Genomic DNA, 19,737 nt, shown 5'->3' on the forward strand with positions numbered 1-19,737 from the left:
GACATCAGAGTCTTTGATCAACTGCTGCTACCAAACAATGCTCCTCAGTGTCCACGTTGCTATTCAACATTTCACTAGGCATGTCATCATTTAATATGATGTGAAAATAAAATAAAATTTCATGAAACTATTTTGTTGTTCTTGTTCTAGAATTCAAATTCATAAAACTTTTTAACATTAGCTCATGTTTTGCTGATCTTCAGCATTGTTGAATCAACCACTGCCTTCAGTTTCGAAATAACTAGAAGTGAAATGTTAAAAATACCATGGCTCTGGTTATAGCGAAAACTACAATGTAAATAAAGATTCGGTCATGGTTAGCCTAACCATCTCAATCGTATTAGTTATTCATACAATATACTGTTCAATATTACTATTCTAGAGCCGATACCATTTATAGTAAACATGAACTTGACTATTGTTGAAATCATCTGATTTAATAGTCGGCTGAAAACCACTATACTCGCATGGTCAGGTTGACCCTCTATATAGTAACTGTTACCATAATATTTTTCTGAGTGTATTAAGAATGAAGATATACAATATAATGTGCATGCTCTAAACATTTCACTACTAAAAAAAAGTTTATATTCGTACCTTTCAAAGTAACAGGGCAATTTTTCCATTGCACATGCATGCAATCAATGCTACCGACCATGCCTGGAAAACCTCTCGCTTCGTTTTGCTGCATTAGGTTTGCTATATCGGTGCTGTTCGGGGTACGCAGGTAATGGGTTCCATATACTTGTATGGTAGTCTTACAAAACTCTCTAAGACTTTCAAGTGCAGTAGATGCTCCGATTCTTAAATAGTCATCAACTGAGTCACCTGCCGTTCCGTAAGCGAATATGCGAATGGCTGATAAGCACTTTTGTTCAGAGCTTAATCCAGGGGTTCCTGCAGCATTTACTCTTTTTTTAAAATACTCATTTTGTGTTACTATGTCATTACGAATCCGTTCAAACATGACATTTTTCATTCGAAACCTTCTCAGAAATATTCGTTCGTCGTATACGGGATTCTCTCCGAAATAATCCCGGATGATTTGGGAATGAGCATTTTCAAAATTTCGATTGACATTCCGCCTTCCGGGTTGCGATCCTCTCTGTGATCTTGCATTACTCATGCAATCATCTAGATTTGGAATCAGTAAAAGTTTTTCAATATCATTATAATTGATGCTATTTTCATTTCAAGAAATTTTTATAATGAATACATACCTGCAATCACGGACTCAACGATCTCTTGCAATTTATCTTCTTCAGTGATTGTTTCAAATATTCGGTCGTACCAATCATCCCACATTTTTAATTATGCACACTGAGCCGGTAAAGTACTAGATTGTTAATTTATTTCGAATTTTAGATACTTTATTTTATTAGTAGACGTTCGATTTGATTGTTGTCAGGACGAGAAGTTACAATTGAGTTAATTTATGATAATTTAATCTTGATAGTTTTAATTATGAGTAGAATCAGCTGAAGCAATTTGGAAACACGTCGCAATACGAGTTTGTATCATTCTCGTGTTATAGCAAGACTATATTGTTCTTTCTAGTTCAGCTTTAAGGAATGTCTAGATAAATTAGGGAAGATGTCCAACTAACCAAAAGTTCGGATAAAAGGGACTGATTAGGCTTAAGCAACTTTCGAAGTTCATCAATAGCATTCTAAGAAAGTTCGCGTGACGCAACCGAACGAACTTCTAATCTGCTTCTATGTAGTGAGAAAGTGCGCGAGGAACTTGTTTTGTACTTTCAAGTTCTCAAAAGTTCCGCGCGTACTTTTAAGTAGCAAGAAAGTGGATGTTGTAAGTAATTGTGGAACTTCTAATTACTTGGGTATTCACAATCCCACAGTAATGTTGGCAACAACTCAAAACATTCTTCCAAACAAACATTTTTCGCATTCGTACAAGTATCACGTGTAATCACAATGCTTACAGGCACTCTAGGTGAAATGAAACGGATCTCAAGAGCTTCAACTCGATTTTAATCCTGCTGTTTTGCATCTGAACTACGACGTGCCAGTCATTTATCAATTATCTCAATTAGCAGAAGCATATACAATGCAAATTCAGTCAATTCAGCTCTTGTGAATCAATAAGGTAAAACTTGATTGATATTAGGTGTATTCAAAATGAAGATCGTGAGAATAATCAAAATAAAGGTGTATTCAAAATTAAGATCGTGAGAATAATGGATCTTAACATATTCACTGGTGTAGATTAAGGAGTGTATCGAAAATAAGCTATCCACAAATTTTTCTTTCAAATTATGATAAAAAATGACATTTTATTCAAACTAAAAATTGATCCGTTAATGTACGAGGTTAAACTTGAGTATAATGAAAACGGAATGAAATTTAAGTTATTCCTTCAAGAATTTTCGAACTTTTGATCAAACGCTCTTCATCAAGTTCCGGACAAGTGTTGCATCGCATTTTTTGGACGCTTGAGACCAATTTTTTTAGCTCCTGCATGTTCCCAGCTGCCTTACCAGTCTTCTTGAAGACCCTCTTCATGATTGCCCATTAACGTTCGGTGTGTCGAAGCTGAGGGCAATTTGGTGGATTGATATTTTTTTCAACGAAATTTATACCCTTTTCCGCAAGCCAATTGAGAGTGGTTTTGGCATAGTGGGCCGACGCTAAATCCTGCCAAAACAGTGGAGGTGTACTATGCTTCTTATATAAAGGCAGCAATCTCTCCTGGAGACACTCAGATCGATAGATTTCTGCATTTATAGTCCCGGTAGTGTAAAAAATGGTTGACTTCAAACCACAGGAACATATTGCTTGCCATACCAGTATCTTTCGACCGTGTTTCTCTACTTGAATCGACCTGTCCGCATCGCTCACTTCCTCCCCAACATTGTGGACCTGAAAGGATTTTTGAGTCTTCCTTTACATAAGTCCCATCGTCCATCAAAACGCATGCATCAGGACACTGCAAAAGATGCAAATACAATTTCCGGGTCCTTGTTGTTGCTCGCTTCTTCTGTTCTACACTTTGTTTCGAGATTTTCTGCTTCCTGTAGGTCTTCAGGTGATTTCGCCTCTTAATATGCTGGATCATACACTCGTGCCTGCTTTTTTGGCCAAATCACGTATTGACATTGATTTTTTTTTCAAGACTAGAGGTACCGCTTTCTGGACTAGTTTCGGGTTGGAAAACCCGGGTTTTTTGCCACTTTCTGGTAGCTCATTCAACGAATAGTGTTTTCCAAGCTTATTAATGATGGTTTTACCACTGGCATGATGAATTCCAAACCGCTTTGCCAATTTTCGCATAGTAATACCCTTCTCACTTAGCCATGTATCCAGAACCTTAATTTTCACTTCCTTTTCAATACGCGACATTTTGAAAACGCGGAATTTCAACCGCACAAAACATACGAAAGCTAACAGCTAAACACACCGCATGCTGTGATCTGAACATAAAAAAAACATCACAAATACATGCGTACAACACGTATATATGTGAATAGTTTATTTTCGATACACTCCTTATGACCTCTCAGCTCGGAGGGGAAGCCGTTAATATGATGTCTACTAACGCCAATGGTCAATTAATCGGACATGCATCTTGATTTAGCGAATGTCATTGATATTATATGTGTTGATCGTGGGGCTGTGGATTTGTAGTTTTAAAAAGTGTGGTGGGTAATGTCAGAGACATAACCAGATTGACGTGAATACTAATAACATTGTCTCGCTGAAACTCAAACTGCACACGATAACACGCAACGAAAGTATAGGTATTGTGATCGTTACCCGTCGTAATTAAATATGTTAGTGGCGGCACAAACTTTTGTTTAACATTTTGATGAATCCGATGCTTTTTAAAAGAAATGAAAGTAAAACAATCGATTCCAGGCGGCATCAGTAGGTGCATTTGATCCGGAATCCAGCTGGAACTCATAATGAATTCCGATGCGCTACATAGCGATCCCATATATATATATATATATATATATATATATATATATATATATATATATATATATATATATATATATATATATATATATATATATATATATATATATATATATATATATATATATATATATATATATATATATATATATATATATATAAGTATATATATATATATATATATATATATATATATATATATATATATATATATATATATATATATTTATACATCATCTATCACTTATAGTTTTCATACAAACAAATAATGAATTCTACAGTATATGAGAGAAAATATGTTTGTCATAGAAATTTCGCACAATGTTCCGAAAAATTTCGTATGAATTTCATAAAGCTTTTTATTGGAATTCCAATTTTCGTGACGATATTCTTGTGGCTAAAAACCATACGATATCATTATGAAATTCCATATATATATATATATATATATTTATGTTGTCATTTTATTTTGGAATAACAGAGAGACGCGAAGAAGAAAAACATAAACAACTGACGTTTCGGGAGTTGCTTTTATGAATATATTTAGAGTTGATTCTGTTTGCGAAAATATTGACAGTGAATTGCGGTGTTTTGTTCCGGGATGTTTCAATCGTTTTCATCACCTGCATTTGAAATGCCACCCACAGCACAATCACTCCATTATCCATAATAACTGTAATAGATACCACAGTGCAATCCGCCAAATCCTTCCTCCAACGAAATGAACAGAATCGGATGTGTGTAAAATTTTCTATATTTCGACGTTACCTTGCAAGCCCTTGAAGAATAAATGTCCTGATTTTCAATTAGTGCGATAGATTCGCCAGGCTGCGCGACAACTGGAGTAACTTAGAAGTGAGATCCCGATCTGAACTGGTCGTTTGTTTATGTTTACATGCTTGAATCCCGGCGCGCCATACTTAATTTCGTGAGAAAATTACCAACACAACCAAAACTGTCTTACTACGCCACCAGTGTATTTTACGTCGTGAGTTTAGCCGAGATCTGGAAAAGCATTATTTTTACATACACTCAAATAAAAATTCACGTTCGATTCACTTGAAAAATCACGTAAACTGGTTTCAAATGTCAAATTGAATATTTTACGTGACGAAAATGAATGTTATACGAACATCTTCTAAAATGAATAGAGTCATCACATAAGGTTTACGTGAATTGACCAAACGTCAAACAATCTACGTGAATTTCCAGTGTGAAAAACTCGATTTTGAAAATGGCGAACAGTGGCCCTCAAAGTGTGAGTAGTGCAAATATTTGCGAGAAATGTTATTTAATTACAATGTTTTACTACATCGATCGGTTGATTCCAGTATGAAAGTTTCCATGTGTTCGATTGGATCGAGTGCCTGCGTGAGTCCGGAAGTGTGCCCGCTCCTGCCGAATGCTTCAAACAGGCCGTTGGTCCACCGAAAAACGAGTTCAAAATCGGTATGAAGCTAGAGACACTGGACCCATGTAATGGGATCTCAACCTGCATCGGTAGTGTTGTGGAAGTTCTCGGATCTCGACTTCGGCTTCAGTTGGATGGCAGTGACAACACAACGATTTCTGGAGGCTTGTCGATTCGAGATCCCACGACGTTATTAGTTGCTTTTCATTTTTTATTTAAAATTCCATGCTGATTTTCTAAAATAAATGTTTTGTTTTGCATGTCATTTTGCATTCTTTAGATTTATATAAAAATCTGAAATTTCCCTTTTTTCTTCAACCAATATATGAAATAGTGTTTCTTTTATATCTAAATTTGATATGAACTGATAGATAAATGTGAAATGAGCAGTACATTACATTTTACCTATGAAACACGTAACTTTTACTGGATTATGCATTAAACAGCTTTTAAATGCCAGTCTTTTGAAACCTACGTGAAAAGTAGGGTGGAAAATATTCACATAACTTTTCACGTAACTATAACATGATTATTATTTTGAGTGTAAGAAGCAGTGAACGTGGGAGCAGAGATGCCAGATATTTTTCATAGAAAACCTGTATTGTTTTGAATAAAAAATCTGTATTTATCTGTATTCAGAAAGGAAAATTCGAAAATAAAATGATGTTTGAAGATGTTATTCCATTAGATTATTATTATAGAATGGCAGATGCAAAGAGCATTCCTTTATATCGTAAGTCCTTGCCGCACGGACATGAACATTCAACGACGAAATTTAATTGTTTTTGTTATCAACCACAATTGAATTGTAAATCCATATACTTTTTTCGTTTGAAAATGATGACTTGGAATTCAAACATGGAATTCAAACGCCCATTACGCAACGTCAAGTCAGGTCATACAACTTTTCAGTCTGACAATAAAGTTTCATGACGCTGCACGAAAAAAATTTCATTTGAATATGGGTAATCAAACACGCTCAGACGGAAAAGTCTCATTATTTCTTTCTTACTTTTTGTGGTATCTGTATAAATCTGTATTTAATTTGAGAAATTTGTATAAAATCTGTACTCTGTATTAAATCTGTAAGCGCATGTAAAAATCTGTATAATACAGATAAATCTGTATAAATGGCATCTCTGCGTGGGAGCTCGAATGACAGATACACTTCAAACAAGATTAGGCTAAACTAGGTAGGATTAATTTTAAATTACCCAAATTTATCTAGACTAGTAGGGATTAAAAGAGATTAGAGAAAATTGTTTTGGAATGACATGAGTTTATTAGTATGAGATTGTCTAGAGTTTAGAGTGATTTGCCCCTTGGATTAAAGCAATATTTTTCTATTGCTTAACATGGTGCATTTTTATAGGTCCACGCAGCTGTTTGGCAGAGTTGCAGTTTCTAGGTTTTATAAAAACGTCCAAGAAGAAGACTGATCACGTTACAAAATTGAACTGGTGAATCGAAAATCGATTTCGAAACTTGTGATGGTCTGTACGATGTTCAAAACCAACGAAGTTGAAATTTGATTGAGCTGCGTTTGCGTATTGGGAATGATAGATGTTTTCTTCAAAAAGCAACATTTTTGTCTATCCTAGTGTTACCGAAACTTTCACTTCCCCTGCGGCAGCGCAACGAAACGTCTTTCGCCTTACCATGTATTGTCGCGCACTGGTGGGTTATAGGGATCAATTTGGAAGTCACTGGTCTATTAATTTTAAGCGAACAATCAAATTTGTATGGTAATTGGTAACCAAATTAAGTTTTCATGTATTATTGTGGGGTTTGAAGACCAGAAATATATAGCTCATTTTCGACATTATAACGCGTTCCGCAGTTTAATTTAATTCCGCTCTCCGTTAATGTATCCTGCGAACATAGCGGGAGCAGAAATATTTTCATCTGCTCTTAGATAGTGACGCATTGTTTTCAGGATAATTAGTAGCATACTTTGATGTTGTGGCCTTGTGTAGCATGATAATATTGACCCGACTAACCCAAACGAAATACTTTCCCACATTCCAGCATTCACACGGTCTCTAACCAATCCTTCTCTGATCACAGATCATAAACTAAAACCGAACATGCACTAAAATCCCAAGTCCTTACATTCATTATCCTTCAAGTAACATGCATCCAAATTATGCTGCACACGGCGAGCTAAGCAAGCTTCCCACACTATCCGCCAATAGGCTAAATCGCCTTCTTTTGCATTGATGCACCAATCGATATTCTCTCTCTTTTTCCTCTCTCCCGCTAACAATTTATTTAACGAAAGAATTGTAACTGGCTCCTCCCACCTTTATGTACATCGTAGAACAGGCAATACACTGAAATGAAAATCTTATTTATATTCATTAGATTTGTCATATGAATCATTTGCAGAATATAATTCATAGAAATTATATGGAAACTTATAATCTTTATTTAATGTGTACGTCAAATCTAAATGGACGTTATCATAATGAAAGTTATAAAAATATCCCATATTATTTATATGGAAATCCGATGAAAGTCGTGAATAGTTGTGTCCTCGATATTCATCAACTGCTCCAGACCATTTTTTTCAGGAAGTTCCGCATCTCAATGTAATTTCGAATCGCTGACAAGACAGCTCATCCAACTTCGTTCAAGGATATGCGTTAACGGACCATGAAATATATATCCGGTACATTTCATTACTCTATCTGTCTAGTAAGATTCATTTTTTTATTTTCAGTCTCGGGATCTCACTTCTCTTTCGCAAATATCATGAGGTGCTCCCTTACCGAATGGAATACTAGTGTAGCTTGAATCCTCAAAGAAAAGTAGTAGTTGGCAATTATCTGCTATTCGTATGACCTCCATTGAAAGATATATATATATATATATATATATATATATATATATATATATATATATATATATATATATATATATATATATATATATATATATATATATATATATATATATATATATATATATATATATATATATATATATACATATATATAAATTTCATAAAACTAGTCATATGGTATATATGGACCTATCTAAATAAATTCGAAGTGAATATAATATGCGCTTCATAAATTGTTCCAATGTATGTTGTGCGGATATCTAGTAATGGTTATAAGACGCGCCAATAAATTTGACTCAAACTGGAAATTTCTTTCGTTATATGGAAATCCTGTAAAAATAACGTTAAGAAGAGTTTTATGTTTCATGAGATTATCTCATATATTTGACATGATGTTGAACACATCTTGTAACTATTATTGGAAATGCTAATAGTGCAAAATCAATAGAATATCATATAATGTGAAAAAGAAAATTTAGCTCAGTGTAGGTTAGTTTAATGGCGTTTTCGTTTTTAATTTGCACTACACCGGTGCAGTGCTACACTGAGGCATGAATAAACGAACAAAAACGACGAAAACAAAAACAGTAACCATTGACTACAATAAACGATTCCATTGCACAGAGCTACACCAAACTTTTGATGAGTGCTACACCAGTGGCATCGGTGCAGAAAAAGTGTAGCACTGGTGTAGTGCAATTGGTAAAAACGAACGGTTTCAGTGCAGCTTTCGCTACACCGGTGTAGTGCAATTTAAAAACGAAAACGACATAAGTTTAGATCTTTTCAATAAAATCAATCTGAACCGAACAACTAAGAGTGAAGATTCTTTTATCATTTCAATGATGAACAAAGAGAAAGAAATCCTTCCAACAGTTTTATTTCATGTGTCCAATTTAAAATCGTACTTTAGTAATCGTACAGTTGCCAGAGGTTTTCTTTTTCAATTTTTCTAAGCTGTCATGACGAAACAGTGAAACAGGCTAGCTAAATTGACCATTCTGTGAATCAGGGGTATTATTGTTTGTATTTGGTACTACTGCGGCCCATCAACTCGGTTCCTGGCCTGGAGAATGTTGGCAGCACTGCAAGCAGTGCGAGTTTTTTTTACAATAAAATTTTTATTAGGCTCATTTGCTTTAGCTTAACGTGGCCGATTGTCTTGTAGTTGTAGGAGAAGATGGGACTCCGTATTAAGGGGGCGGCATACTCCCCTAGAGTTATTAAAGGAATGTGAGGAGGGTGGGATTTACAAAATATTGATTTTGAATTACAATACATCATTCGTTTGTGGCACAAATTTTTTAGAGTTTTCTGGATCTTCACGTCCTTCAGATTGTAACGAGAGAGATTATCCTTGACTGGGATGCTTCTGGTGCTCTGACGTTGATGTGGCGTTTTTGGGTAGTTTTCAGCAACTCCGTCAGTTCAAGGCAGGTGCATGCTCCGAAGCATCGTTTACACAGGTCATACTTTTAGCAGCGTAAAGAAGAGTGCGATAGAGCTGTAGGCGAGAGAGAGATACCCAAGTAGCAATTCGCAACTAGTTCAGCTACGACTAAGTCCAAACTATGTAGCAACAAGAGCACGAATATATTTTTTATGTTATACTGGTTAAAACAAAGTGACTGCAATGTTTCTTCATAACATAACTAGTTACTAAATAGTTATTCAGGTTTAAAATAACCACATCTTTTTGTCATATTGAATCAATTATAAATTATGAGCTATCGTTACTTAATCAAAACATATATTTAATAATAACTATGCTTCTAGTTACTAGTTGAAAATAAGTTTATTTAACTCTAATATTAGCAACCCGTAACTAGTTCTGATACCACTTAGCCCAACTATGTTGCAACAAGAGCACGAACATGTTTTTTATGTTATACTGGTTAAAACAAGGTGACGGCAGTGTTTCTTTATAACATAAACATTGAACTAGCTTTCATTTGTAAGTTATCATTACTTGATTCTAACATATCTTTTATCACAGCTATGGTTTTAGCTACTAGTTGAAAAAAGTTGCGAAATCATTATAAATACGTATGCGTATATTTAATCGTTACGGTGAATTGATGTAGATATTACTTTGAAATTATAAGATCATAACATACAATTTCTGCATTGATTCAGTTAGCTATCGGTAGGTTTTCCCAATGGAAAGATAACGAAAATGCAACCTAGAAAACTTATTTTGGCTTCAATATGGCGATCACACTATGGAGTCGCAAGAAGTGTATGAAACATAAATAAAACCAGGATAGTACTTTTTTAAAACTACACTGAAATTAAAATCTTATTTATATTCATTAGATTTGTCATATGAATCATATGCAGAATATAATTCATAGAAATTATATGGAAACCTATAATCTTTATTTAATGTGTACGTCAAATCTAAATGGACGTTATCATAAGTTATAAAAATTATAAAAATATCCCATATTATTTATATTAAAGTTATAAAAATATCCCATATTATTTATATGGAAATCCGATGAAAGTCGTGAATAGTTGTGTCCTCGATATTTATCAACTGCTCCAGACCATTTTTTCAGGAAGTTCCTCATCTCAATGTAATTTTAAATCGCTGACAAGACAGCTCATCCAACTTCGTTCAATGATATGCGTTAACGGACCATGAAATATATATCCGGTACATTTCATTACTCTATCTGTCTAGTAAGATTCATTTTTTTATTTTCAGTCTCAGGATCTCACTTCTCTTTCGCAAATATCATGAGGTGCTCCCTTACCGAATGGAATACTAGTAAAGCTTGAATCCTCAAAGAAAAGTAGTAGTTGGCAATTATCTGCTATTCGTATGACCTCCATTGAAAGTTATATATATATATATATATATATATATATATATATATATATATATATATATATATATATATATATATATATATATATATATATATATATATATATATATATATATATATATATATATGTATATATATATATATATATATATATATATATATATATATAAATTTTATTAAACTAGTCATATGGTATATATGAACCTATCTAAATAAATTCGAAGTGAATATAATATGCGCTTCATCAATTGTTCCAATGTATGTTGTGCGGATATCTAGTAATGGTTATAAGACGCGCCAATAAATTTGACTCAGACTGGAAATTACATTCGTTATATGGAAATCCTATAAAAATAACGTTAAGAAGAGTTCTATATTTCATGAGATTATCTTATATATTTGACATGATGTTGAACACATCTTGTAACTATTATTGGAAATGCTAATAGTGCAAAATCATTAGAATATCATATAATGTGAAAAAGAAAATTTAGCTCAGTGTACTTTTTGAAGAAATTAATGAAGGGCAGAAGAGTCCTTTTTGTTCTATTCACTATTATAAACTCGAAGAAAACAATATAGGGATTAAAATTCGATAGTGATATTACAATTATCATGATATATGAATTTAAAATAATGAGAAATCACTCTACTTGGATTCATTTTGAGCGTTCTGAACATAAGATTTTTTTGTTGTTTATTATTCATATCTTCATGAACAGATTTTGTTTGAAGGCGCCTAAAAAACAGTTAATTAAAATTTAAATCCGCTCGATAGTTTTGAAATCGTTGTGAAATTTGTACCTTGTATCAAATTTGTAATTTCAAATACTATACTGTCTTTTTATTGTTGATAGAAAAACATTATGGATTCATTCAATGTTTATAATGTCGATGGCAACAAAATTTCAACTAGTTTACTTGAAGATAAGTTATTTTCAAGTTATGGAAAATAAGTTATTTCAGTATGGCATTACAACGTAACGACAACTTATTTTTAACCAACATAGAAACTAGTAGAAACTGCGCTTTTTGAGTCACTGCTTTTTGAGTGGTTAGATGTTAGTAACAATAACTCAAATATCTGGTTGCAAACTAGTCACAAATAAGCTAGCATAACAAAAATTGTTACTTGGATAGGAAGAGCACTAAATTTGGGCATTGATAGTTTTCAAGAAGTTATAGATGAGAGTCATATAAGTAAGATTTCGAGTTGCCAAGACGTCGCGGACTGGTACGAAGGGTGGTATACCTCAGGCCCGAAGGGAACCTATGAGTTGGGACCTGGCATCACAATACTCGACACACATCCAAACAACATGCTCGATGTCATGATAACCCTCACCGCAAACGCAGACACCACTCTCGGCGAGCCCCACATATAATAACATATAATGATTAGACAAGAGCCCTGACAATACACAAATAAAGTCACGGCTCACGTCTAACCCCCGGAACCAAAGTTTCGTCGATACCTGTGGAATTATTGAGTGTAACCATCGTCTCAGAGTTCCACTATTTCATGTATTTTGCCAGCTGGCTAGAGTTTTCTGACGACAGCAACTGAAATATTCATTGAAGCAGATTGGTCCTTCATAGATATCACCTTCTAGTGCGCCCACCTTGGCTAACGAGTCCGCCCTCTCATTGCCCCATATGGAACAATGTGAGGGGACCCAAGCCAAGGTAATCTGGTATGATTTTGCAGATAAAGCACTCAATTGTTTCCGTATTTTCCCCAGGAAATACGGTGAGTGCTATCCAGGCTTCACTGAACGGAGAGCCTCAATGGAACTGAGACAGTACGATAAAATGAAGTAGTGATCTGTGGGCAGAGTGCCAATGATCTCAAGGGTATACTGAATTGCAGCTAGTTCTGCGACGTAAACTGAAGCTGGATCACTGAGTTTATAGGAAGCGGTGAAATTTACATTGAATATACCGAAGCCAGTGGACCCGTCGAGATATGATCCGTCAGTGTAAAACATTTTATTACATTCGACATCTTTAAATTTATTATTAAATTTTTTTGGGATCTCTTGAGGGCGTACAGGATCCGGGATTCCACGAATTTCTTCTTTCATGGATGTGTCGAAAAACACAGTAGAATTAGAAGTATCCACAAAATGAACACGATTGGAAACAAACGAAGAAGGATTTATATTCTGAGCCATGTAGTCAAAATACAAGGATATAAAACGGGTCTGTGAATTAAGCTCGACAAGCTTTTCAAAGTTTTCTATCACCATCGGATTAGCAGTCGCTATGAGAGATCCCAGAATCTGTTTTTCAACGGTAAGACGCCCGCCAGCACTTCAAGACTCATCGTATGCAACCCAAGGCAATACGTAAACAACGATACTGAATTCTTTCCAGTTTAATGAAATGAATATTCGTAGCGGAGCGAAAACAGAAACATCCATATTCCATTACTGACAATATCCTCGTTTTGTACAACCTGATCAGGTCTCCTGGGTGAGAGCACCACCAAGTTTCGGTTATTGTACGAAGGAAATTGATTCTCTGTAGGCATTTTCGTTTCAGATACATAATGTGACATCCCCAGGTACCTTTAAAGTCGAACCAGACCCCGAGATATTTAAATGTGAAGGCCTGAGCTATGGGTTCACCCCTTAGTTGAAGCTGTAGTTGTGCTGGTTCTCGCTTCCTTGAAAATACAACCAGCTCAGTTTTCCCCGTAGAGAGCTCGATACCCATTTGAAGAGCCCATGTTGAAAAGTTGTCGATGGTATCTTGTAATGGTCCTTGGAGATCGGCAGCTTTGGGTCCTATAATAGACACAACGCTGTCGTCGGCAAGTTGTCTTAGCGTGCAGGATGTGTTGATACATTCATCAATATTGTTTACGTAAAAATTGTATAAAAGGGGGCTTAAGCATGAGCCCTGAGGAAGGCCCATGTAGCTGAATCGTTTTGTCGACAAATCACCATGTGCGAAATACATGTGTTTCTCAGACAATAGATTATATAAAAAGTTGTTCAAAACTGGTGAAAGACTATGCTGATGCAACTTCTCAGATAGAACGTTATTGGAAATTGAATCGAATGCCCCCTTGATATCGAAGAAAACTGATGCCATTTGTTCTTTACGAGCAAATGCCATTTGAATTTCTGTTGAGAGCAACGCTAGACAATCGGTCGTTCCTTTGCCCCTGCGGAACCCAAATTGTGTACCTGAAAGCAATCCATTAGTCTCGACCCAATTGTCTAGACGGAAGAGAATCATTTTCTCCAACAATTTCCGAATACAGGAAAGCATAGCAATCGGTCGATACGAATTGTGATCGGAGGCTGGTTTCCCAGGTTTTTGAATGGTGATAACTCTCACTTCTCTCCATTCGTGTGGAACAATATTACCCTCGAGCAACTTGTTGAATAAATTCATCAAGCGCCTTTTGGCAGAGTCAGGCAGATTTTTCAACAAGTTGAATTTAATTCTGTCTAACCCCGGGGCTCTATTGTTACACGACAAGAGCGCAAGTGAGAACTCTACCATCGAAAACGGTGTTTCGTTTGTATTCAATGTCGCGACGCGGGATATCTTCTGTTCCGGAACAGAATCAGGACATACTTTCTTAGCGAAATCAAATATCCAGCGGTTGAAATATTCCTCGCTTTCGTTCGCGTGATTTCGATTGCGCATGCGACGGGCCGTATTCCAAAGAGTGCTCATTGCTGTTTCTCTCGTTAATCCGTCAACAAACCTTCGCCAGTAACCGCGTTTCTTAGCTTTAATCAGACTTTTCATTTGAAATTCTAACGCCGCGTATTTCCGATAATTATCTGGAGTTCCGTTCTTTCTAAACGAGATGAAGGCTGAAGCTTTTTTCGTTTTCAGTTCTGAGCACTCTTTGTCCCACCATGGGTTGGGAGAACGCATACTAGTTTGCGCGCTGGGTACTCGTTTCGTCTGAACATGAATTGCGGTGTCAAGAATCAAGCCAGCCAAAAATGTATACTCTTCCTCCGGAGGAAGCTGCTGTGATGTTTCTAGATTCTGAGATATCGAGCTCGCGTAACTTTTCCAATCAATGTTTCGTGTGAAATCGTACGAAACATTGATTGTTTCCGATGGTCTTACACGGTTGGTGATCGGCAAGTGATCGCTACCGTGAGGATCACAGATTACCTTCCACTTGCAATCTAACTGTAGCGAAGTCGAGCAAAGGGATAAATCCAGCGCACTTGGTTGTGCGTCATTCCTCCCGTGTTTAGAATTGTCAAATTGAAGTTGTCACACAGATCTTGGATTAACGAAGAACAGTTATCATCATATAAGCAGCCCCATCCTGTACCATGCGAGTTAAAGTCCCCAAAAACCAACTGCGGTGAAGGAAGAAGTTCTATGATGTCTGCAAGCCGATGATGCCCTATCGAGACTCTGGGAGGAATGTAGATGGAAGCTATACATAGATCTTTGCCTTTAATATTAATTTGGCAAGCAACAACTTCATTTCCTGGTGTCGACGAGAGGTTAATACGATAAAATGAATAGCACTTTTTGATCCCTAAAAGTACCCCTCCATAAGAGTCTTCTCGATCCAGGCGGATTGTGTTGAAATTATGGAAGTCGAGGTTGATGTTGGAAATCAGCCAAGTTTCACTCAAGGAGAATACATCGCAATTATGAGTATGTATTAAGTGTTTGAAAGAATCAAGTTTTGGGATGATACTTCTGCAATTCCACTGAAGCACAGTGATCATATATTTGATTCTCATTGGTAAATTATCCACCAAAAGATACAATCGCTGCAAGGAGAGGGCATTGTTCAGTCAACTGTTTTAAAAATGTCCTTACTGTTGGCAGTAGAGCAGTTAGGAGGCTTTTTAGAGGATCAGTAATATTGAAGGCTGTTAATATCCAGTCCACGATATCAGAAAATTTCTATAAGCCAGCGTTTGTTTGATTTTCTGGTTGTGATTTGGGGTCATTCGGGTTTTTTGATGTCCCTGGAAGTGCTGGGTACTCCTTATCATCTCTAAGTTTTTTAAAACCAGGAGGTGTTTGCTTCGGGTTTGAGTGAGCACTTTTCGTTTTTGTTTGCTCATTTTGTAACGAAGAGGACATTCTGAGGCCTTTACGAGGAAGCTTAGGAGAAGTCAGATTTTGTCTTTTCCTGCTTCCTTCAACCTGCGTGTAGGAAGGTCCTTCGGTGCAAACGGGTTCTCAGGGTTCGATGGAGTGGTTCTTTTTAGGATTTCCGCGTAAGAACGTTTATAGCGTTCTTTCACGGATCGCTTCAATTTCTCCGCACGCTGTATGTACGTAGGACACTCCGACAGACCATGAGGATTCTCCCCGTAGTAGCAACACTTTTCCGCTGTTCTTCTGCAGAGATCGTCCTGATGAGTCTCTCCACATTTGCCGCATTGCAGCTTGTTGCAACAATAGGTTGCCGTATGCCCTAGCTGTTTGCAGCTTGTACAATGCATTACTCGTGGTACATACAGCCGAACAGGTAGACGAACTCCACTCACCACCAAATAATTTGGAAGTGCAGATCCAGCAAAAGTCACGCGAAACGAGTCCGATTGGTGAAATTTACCGTCTATCCATTTGGAGTGCAATTGCTTGCACTCCAAAATTTTCACTGGCTGAAGGTCGGGGTTTTTGAAATGGCCTACCCCGTCTTTCATTAGATCTTCGATCGTCAGACTTTCGTCACGAACCACACCGTCGATCTCCACCACATGAGACGGGACGTACCCGCGGTACTCCTTCGTGAACAACTCGCTGGTAGCAATCCCGTTTGCTTGCTTCAGGTCGGACACAACAACGCGTAAATTGTTTGGCGAAACCTTCTCGATAGATTTTATTGCCGAGTTATCTTTTGTCAGGTCCCAGGTAATATTCAGGACTCTGAGAGGCTTTGATTTGGAGGTTTTGGGCCGGAAATATACCACCCACGGACCCCCCGAGCCATCGTCTTGGTAAACTTTTCGACGAGGTGGCAATATCTCAGAGGGATGGAGGCATCGGAGAGGGGTATGGTATCGGAGGGGGAGATGGTATCGGAGAGGGAGATGGCGGCATCTCGGATTCAGAATCGGTTTCTAAACGTTCTTCGTTCATTGAAACTTTGTCTTCTTCCGAGACACCTCCATTATCATCAATATTCATATTTTAAGTACGGGAGAAAAGAGTCTCCCGCACTTGTAATAAGAATTAAAGACAAAAGTGAAAAAGAAAATATAGAAATAGAAAAAGTAAAAAGAAAAAGTTAGAAAAAATACTTAACAGTAGGACCCGGCAATCTGTTAGGTGAGTTGATCTTTCACTCCTCCGTTGTGGCTCAGTGTGACCTTGACTCAGGATTGTACTGCTGCGATGCGGGTAGCAAACAATGGATGGATGTCCGCTGCTGTCCGAATATAACACAATAGCTGTCGATACCGTCGGTGCACAGGTAGAACTCACTTGTGTATTCACTTCGAATATTCGGTTACGAATGAGTGCGAGTTTTACGCAAGCATTTCTGGCAACCGTTGCTGTTTCGTTGTCATGCGAACATGTTCCCGTGGAAACAAATAAACAAAACACAGGAGGCGAGAAGAAATAAGTGAAAAAAAAGTAGTTCTTAGTCATTATTTCATGAAACAAGACGTTTGTGCGAATAACCGGAATAAAATTAGAAACTGAGTTTGCGAGGGACGAAAACTGTTTGATTTGTCGTTACATTTTGGTCCTTCTCTCTACCAGGTGAGGAACAAGCGCTGGGTCGGAATTGACCAGGAAAACTGTTTGAATTTGTCGTTACATTTTGGTCCTTCTCTCTACTAGATGAGGAACAAGCGCTGGATTGGAATCAACCGAGAAATCTGTTTGAATTTGTCGTTACATTTTGGTCCTTCTCTCTACCAGGTGAGGTACAAGCGCTGGGTCGGAATCGATCGGGAAAACTGTTTGAATTTGTCGTTACATTTTGGTCCTTCTCTCTACCAGGTGAGGAACAAGCGCTGGGTCGGAATCGACCGAGAAAACTGTTTTAATTTGTCGTTACACCGTTCGATCGAGAAAAGTACGCCACCTCACGAAATTGACCATCTACAACCCGCTCATTAGACCGTTTGTTTTCTATGGCCACGAGACCTGGACCGACGACACGACCTGCCACTCGTCTATCTAAACTGTATCGAAAATTTAACTACCCCTCAGTAACTGGTAATGTCAAAACGAAGTTGCTTGAAAATCTATTGAAACTGGCAACAAAAGTCGAAAACTGTTGATTTTAGATAACAGTTACCAGAACCATGGCTACGAATGTATTTTTTTCAATGGAACGTACCATATAAATATCTTCAAAACAAAAACAAATTGTTTCTGTGAACCAGAAGAAATGCGGATTTCTGTGAACCAAAAAAAAATAGGACGAGCTTAGCATTGACTTTCGCCCAAAACACCCCGAAAAGGCAGATATATAGCAGCTATTTGACTAGATGTGCGTAGCGCATGGTGAATTGGCGGTAGAAAATCGTACAAATCGTGTACACGTTCTACCCTGAATACCCGTCGTACCGGGGCCTTCCCGAAATTTGAGCGCCATTCTACCGAACGAGAATTGTGGCACCTATGTTTGAATAAGGGCGCGGGCTGGCCTCGATACATTCGTGAATTCAATCCAGACGATCGGGAACAAGTTTATTTTTTATTTTTGTATCCGTATTCTACATTATTTTTTTAATTTTGTATCCGTATTCTACATCATTACCGTTAGAACATTAAAAAACGCTCGATCGAGAAATTGTTTATATTTCTCGATCATGAATTTAATTTTTTACGAAACCATTTGCAATTCCTGTCTTTGCGAGTCTACCACCGCATGCAGCTAGAACATGTTGACTGGTTAGGTTTCACAGTAGAAGTCTCTGAAATATTGAACAAAATCTGTAGAAATGTGTACCATTCGCGTATCTTTTGCGTTTTTTTAAATTGTTTGTTTATTTACTTTGGAGCTCCTTGGTAGCTATTTCGTAGCAACCTAAACAGTGTTGCTCAAGAAGATTATTTTTATCATTATCAAGGGGTCGCTACATTTGCGGTAACTGGCGGTGAATCGTTAACAGACAATTTCATTGCCATTTTTTGTTCGAAGTGCCTGGTCGTGTCGTCGCCTGGACTATGTTGGCAGAGGACCAACGCGTCCTCAGTGCTTTCGAAAGAAAGGTACTGAGAACCATCTATGGCGGAGTGCAGACGGAAGGCGGAACGTGAAAACGGCGTATGAATCACGAATTGCAACAGCTGCTATCGGAACCACCCATCGTACGGACAGCTAAAATCGGACGTCTACGATGCTACGGGCTGGGCATGTCATAAGCAGGGATGCCAGGTAATTTTTTCAAAAATCTATGATCAAACCCTAAACCAGTCTGTTGAAATCTGTGACCGTTTTCCGTAACCCAATAGCAGTTACAAATCAATTTGGTGAGAAAAAATACCTTTTACCTCTACCGCTCTGTACTTTTTCGTGCTAAACTCTGCTCGATTTCCAAAATCTATGAGAATCTGTGATTTATTCAAGAATCTGTGAAAACCTATGATCATTTTCAGAAATCTGTGAAAATCTGTGTCAGTTTTTAAATCTGTGCAGAAAATTCAAAATCTGTGAAACACAGATTAATCTGTGAACCTGACATCCCTGGTCATAAGGATGTCGGACGACAGCCCAGTGAAAATGGCTCTTGATTC

The 19,737-nt window shown here is 37.0% G+C and overlaps 1 protein-coding gene across 1 annotated transcript; it reads left to right on the plus strand.

Moving 5' to 3' along the window:
- The first annotated feature begins 5,107 nt into the window (after positions 1–5,107).
- Positions 5,108–5,708, plus strand: LOC131437684 (polycomb protein Scm-like). The gene is made up of 2 exons (XM_058607188.1): positions 5,108–5,196; positions 5,270–5,708. Exons 1-2 carry the CDS (start codon positions 5,173–5,175, stop codon positions 5,579–5,581), a joined length of 336 nt encoding a protein of 111 aa, XP_058463171.1. The 5' UTR covers positions 5,108–5,172; the 3' UTR covers positions 5,582–5,708.
- Positions 5,709–19,737: the final 14,029 nt, after the last annotated feature.

Source organism: Malaya genurostris, chromosome 3, assembly GCF_030247185.1.
Source record: "Malaya genurostris strain Urasoe2022 chromosome 3, Malgen_1.1, whole genome shotgun sequence".
Lineage (NCBI taxonomy): Eukaryota > Metazoa > Arthropoda > Insecta > Diptera > Culicidae > Malaya > Malaya genurostris.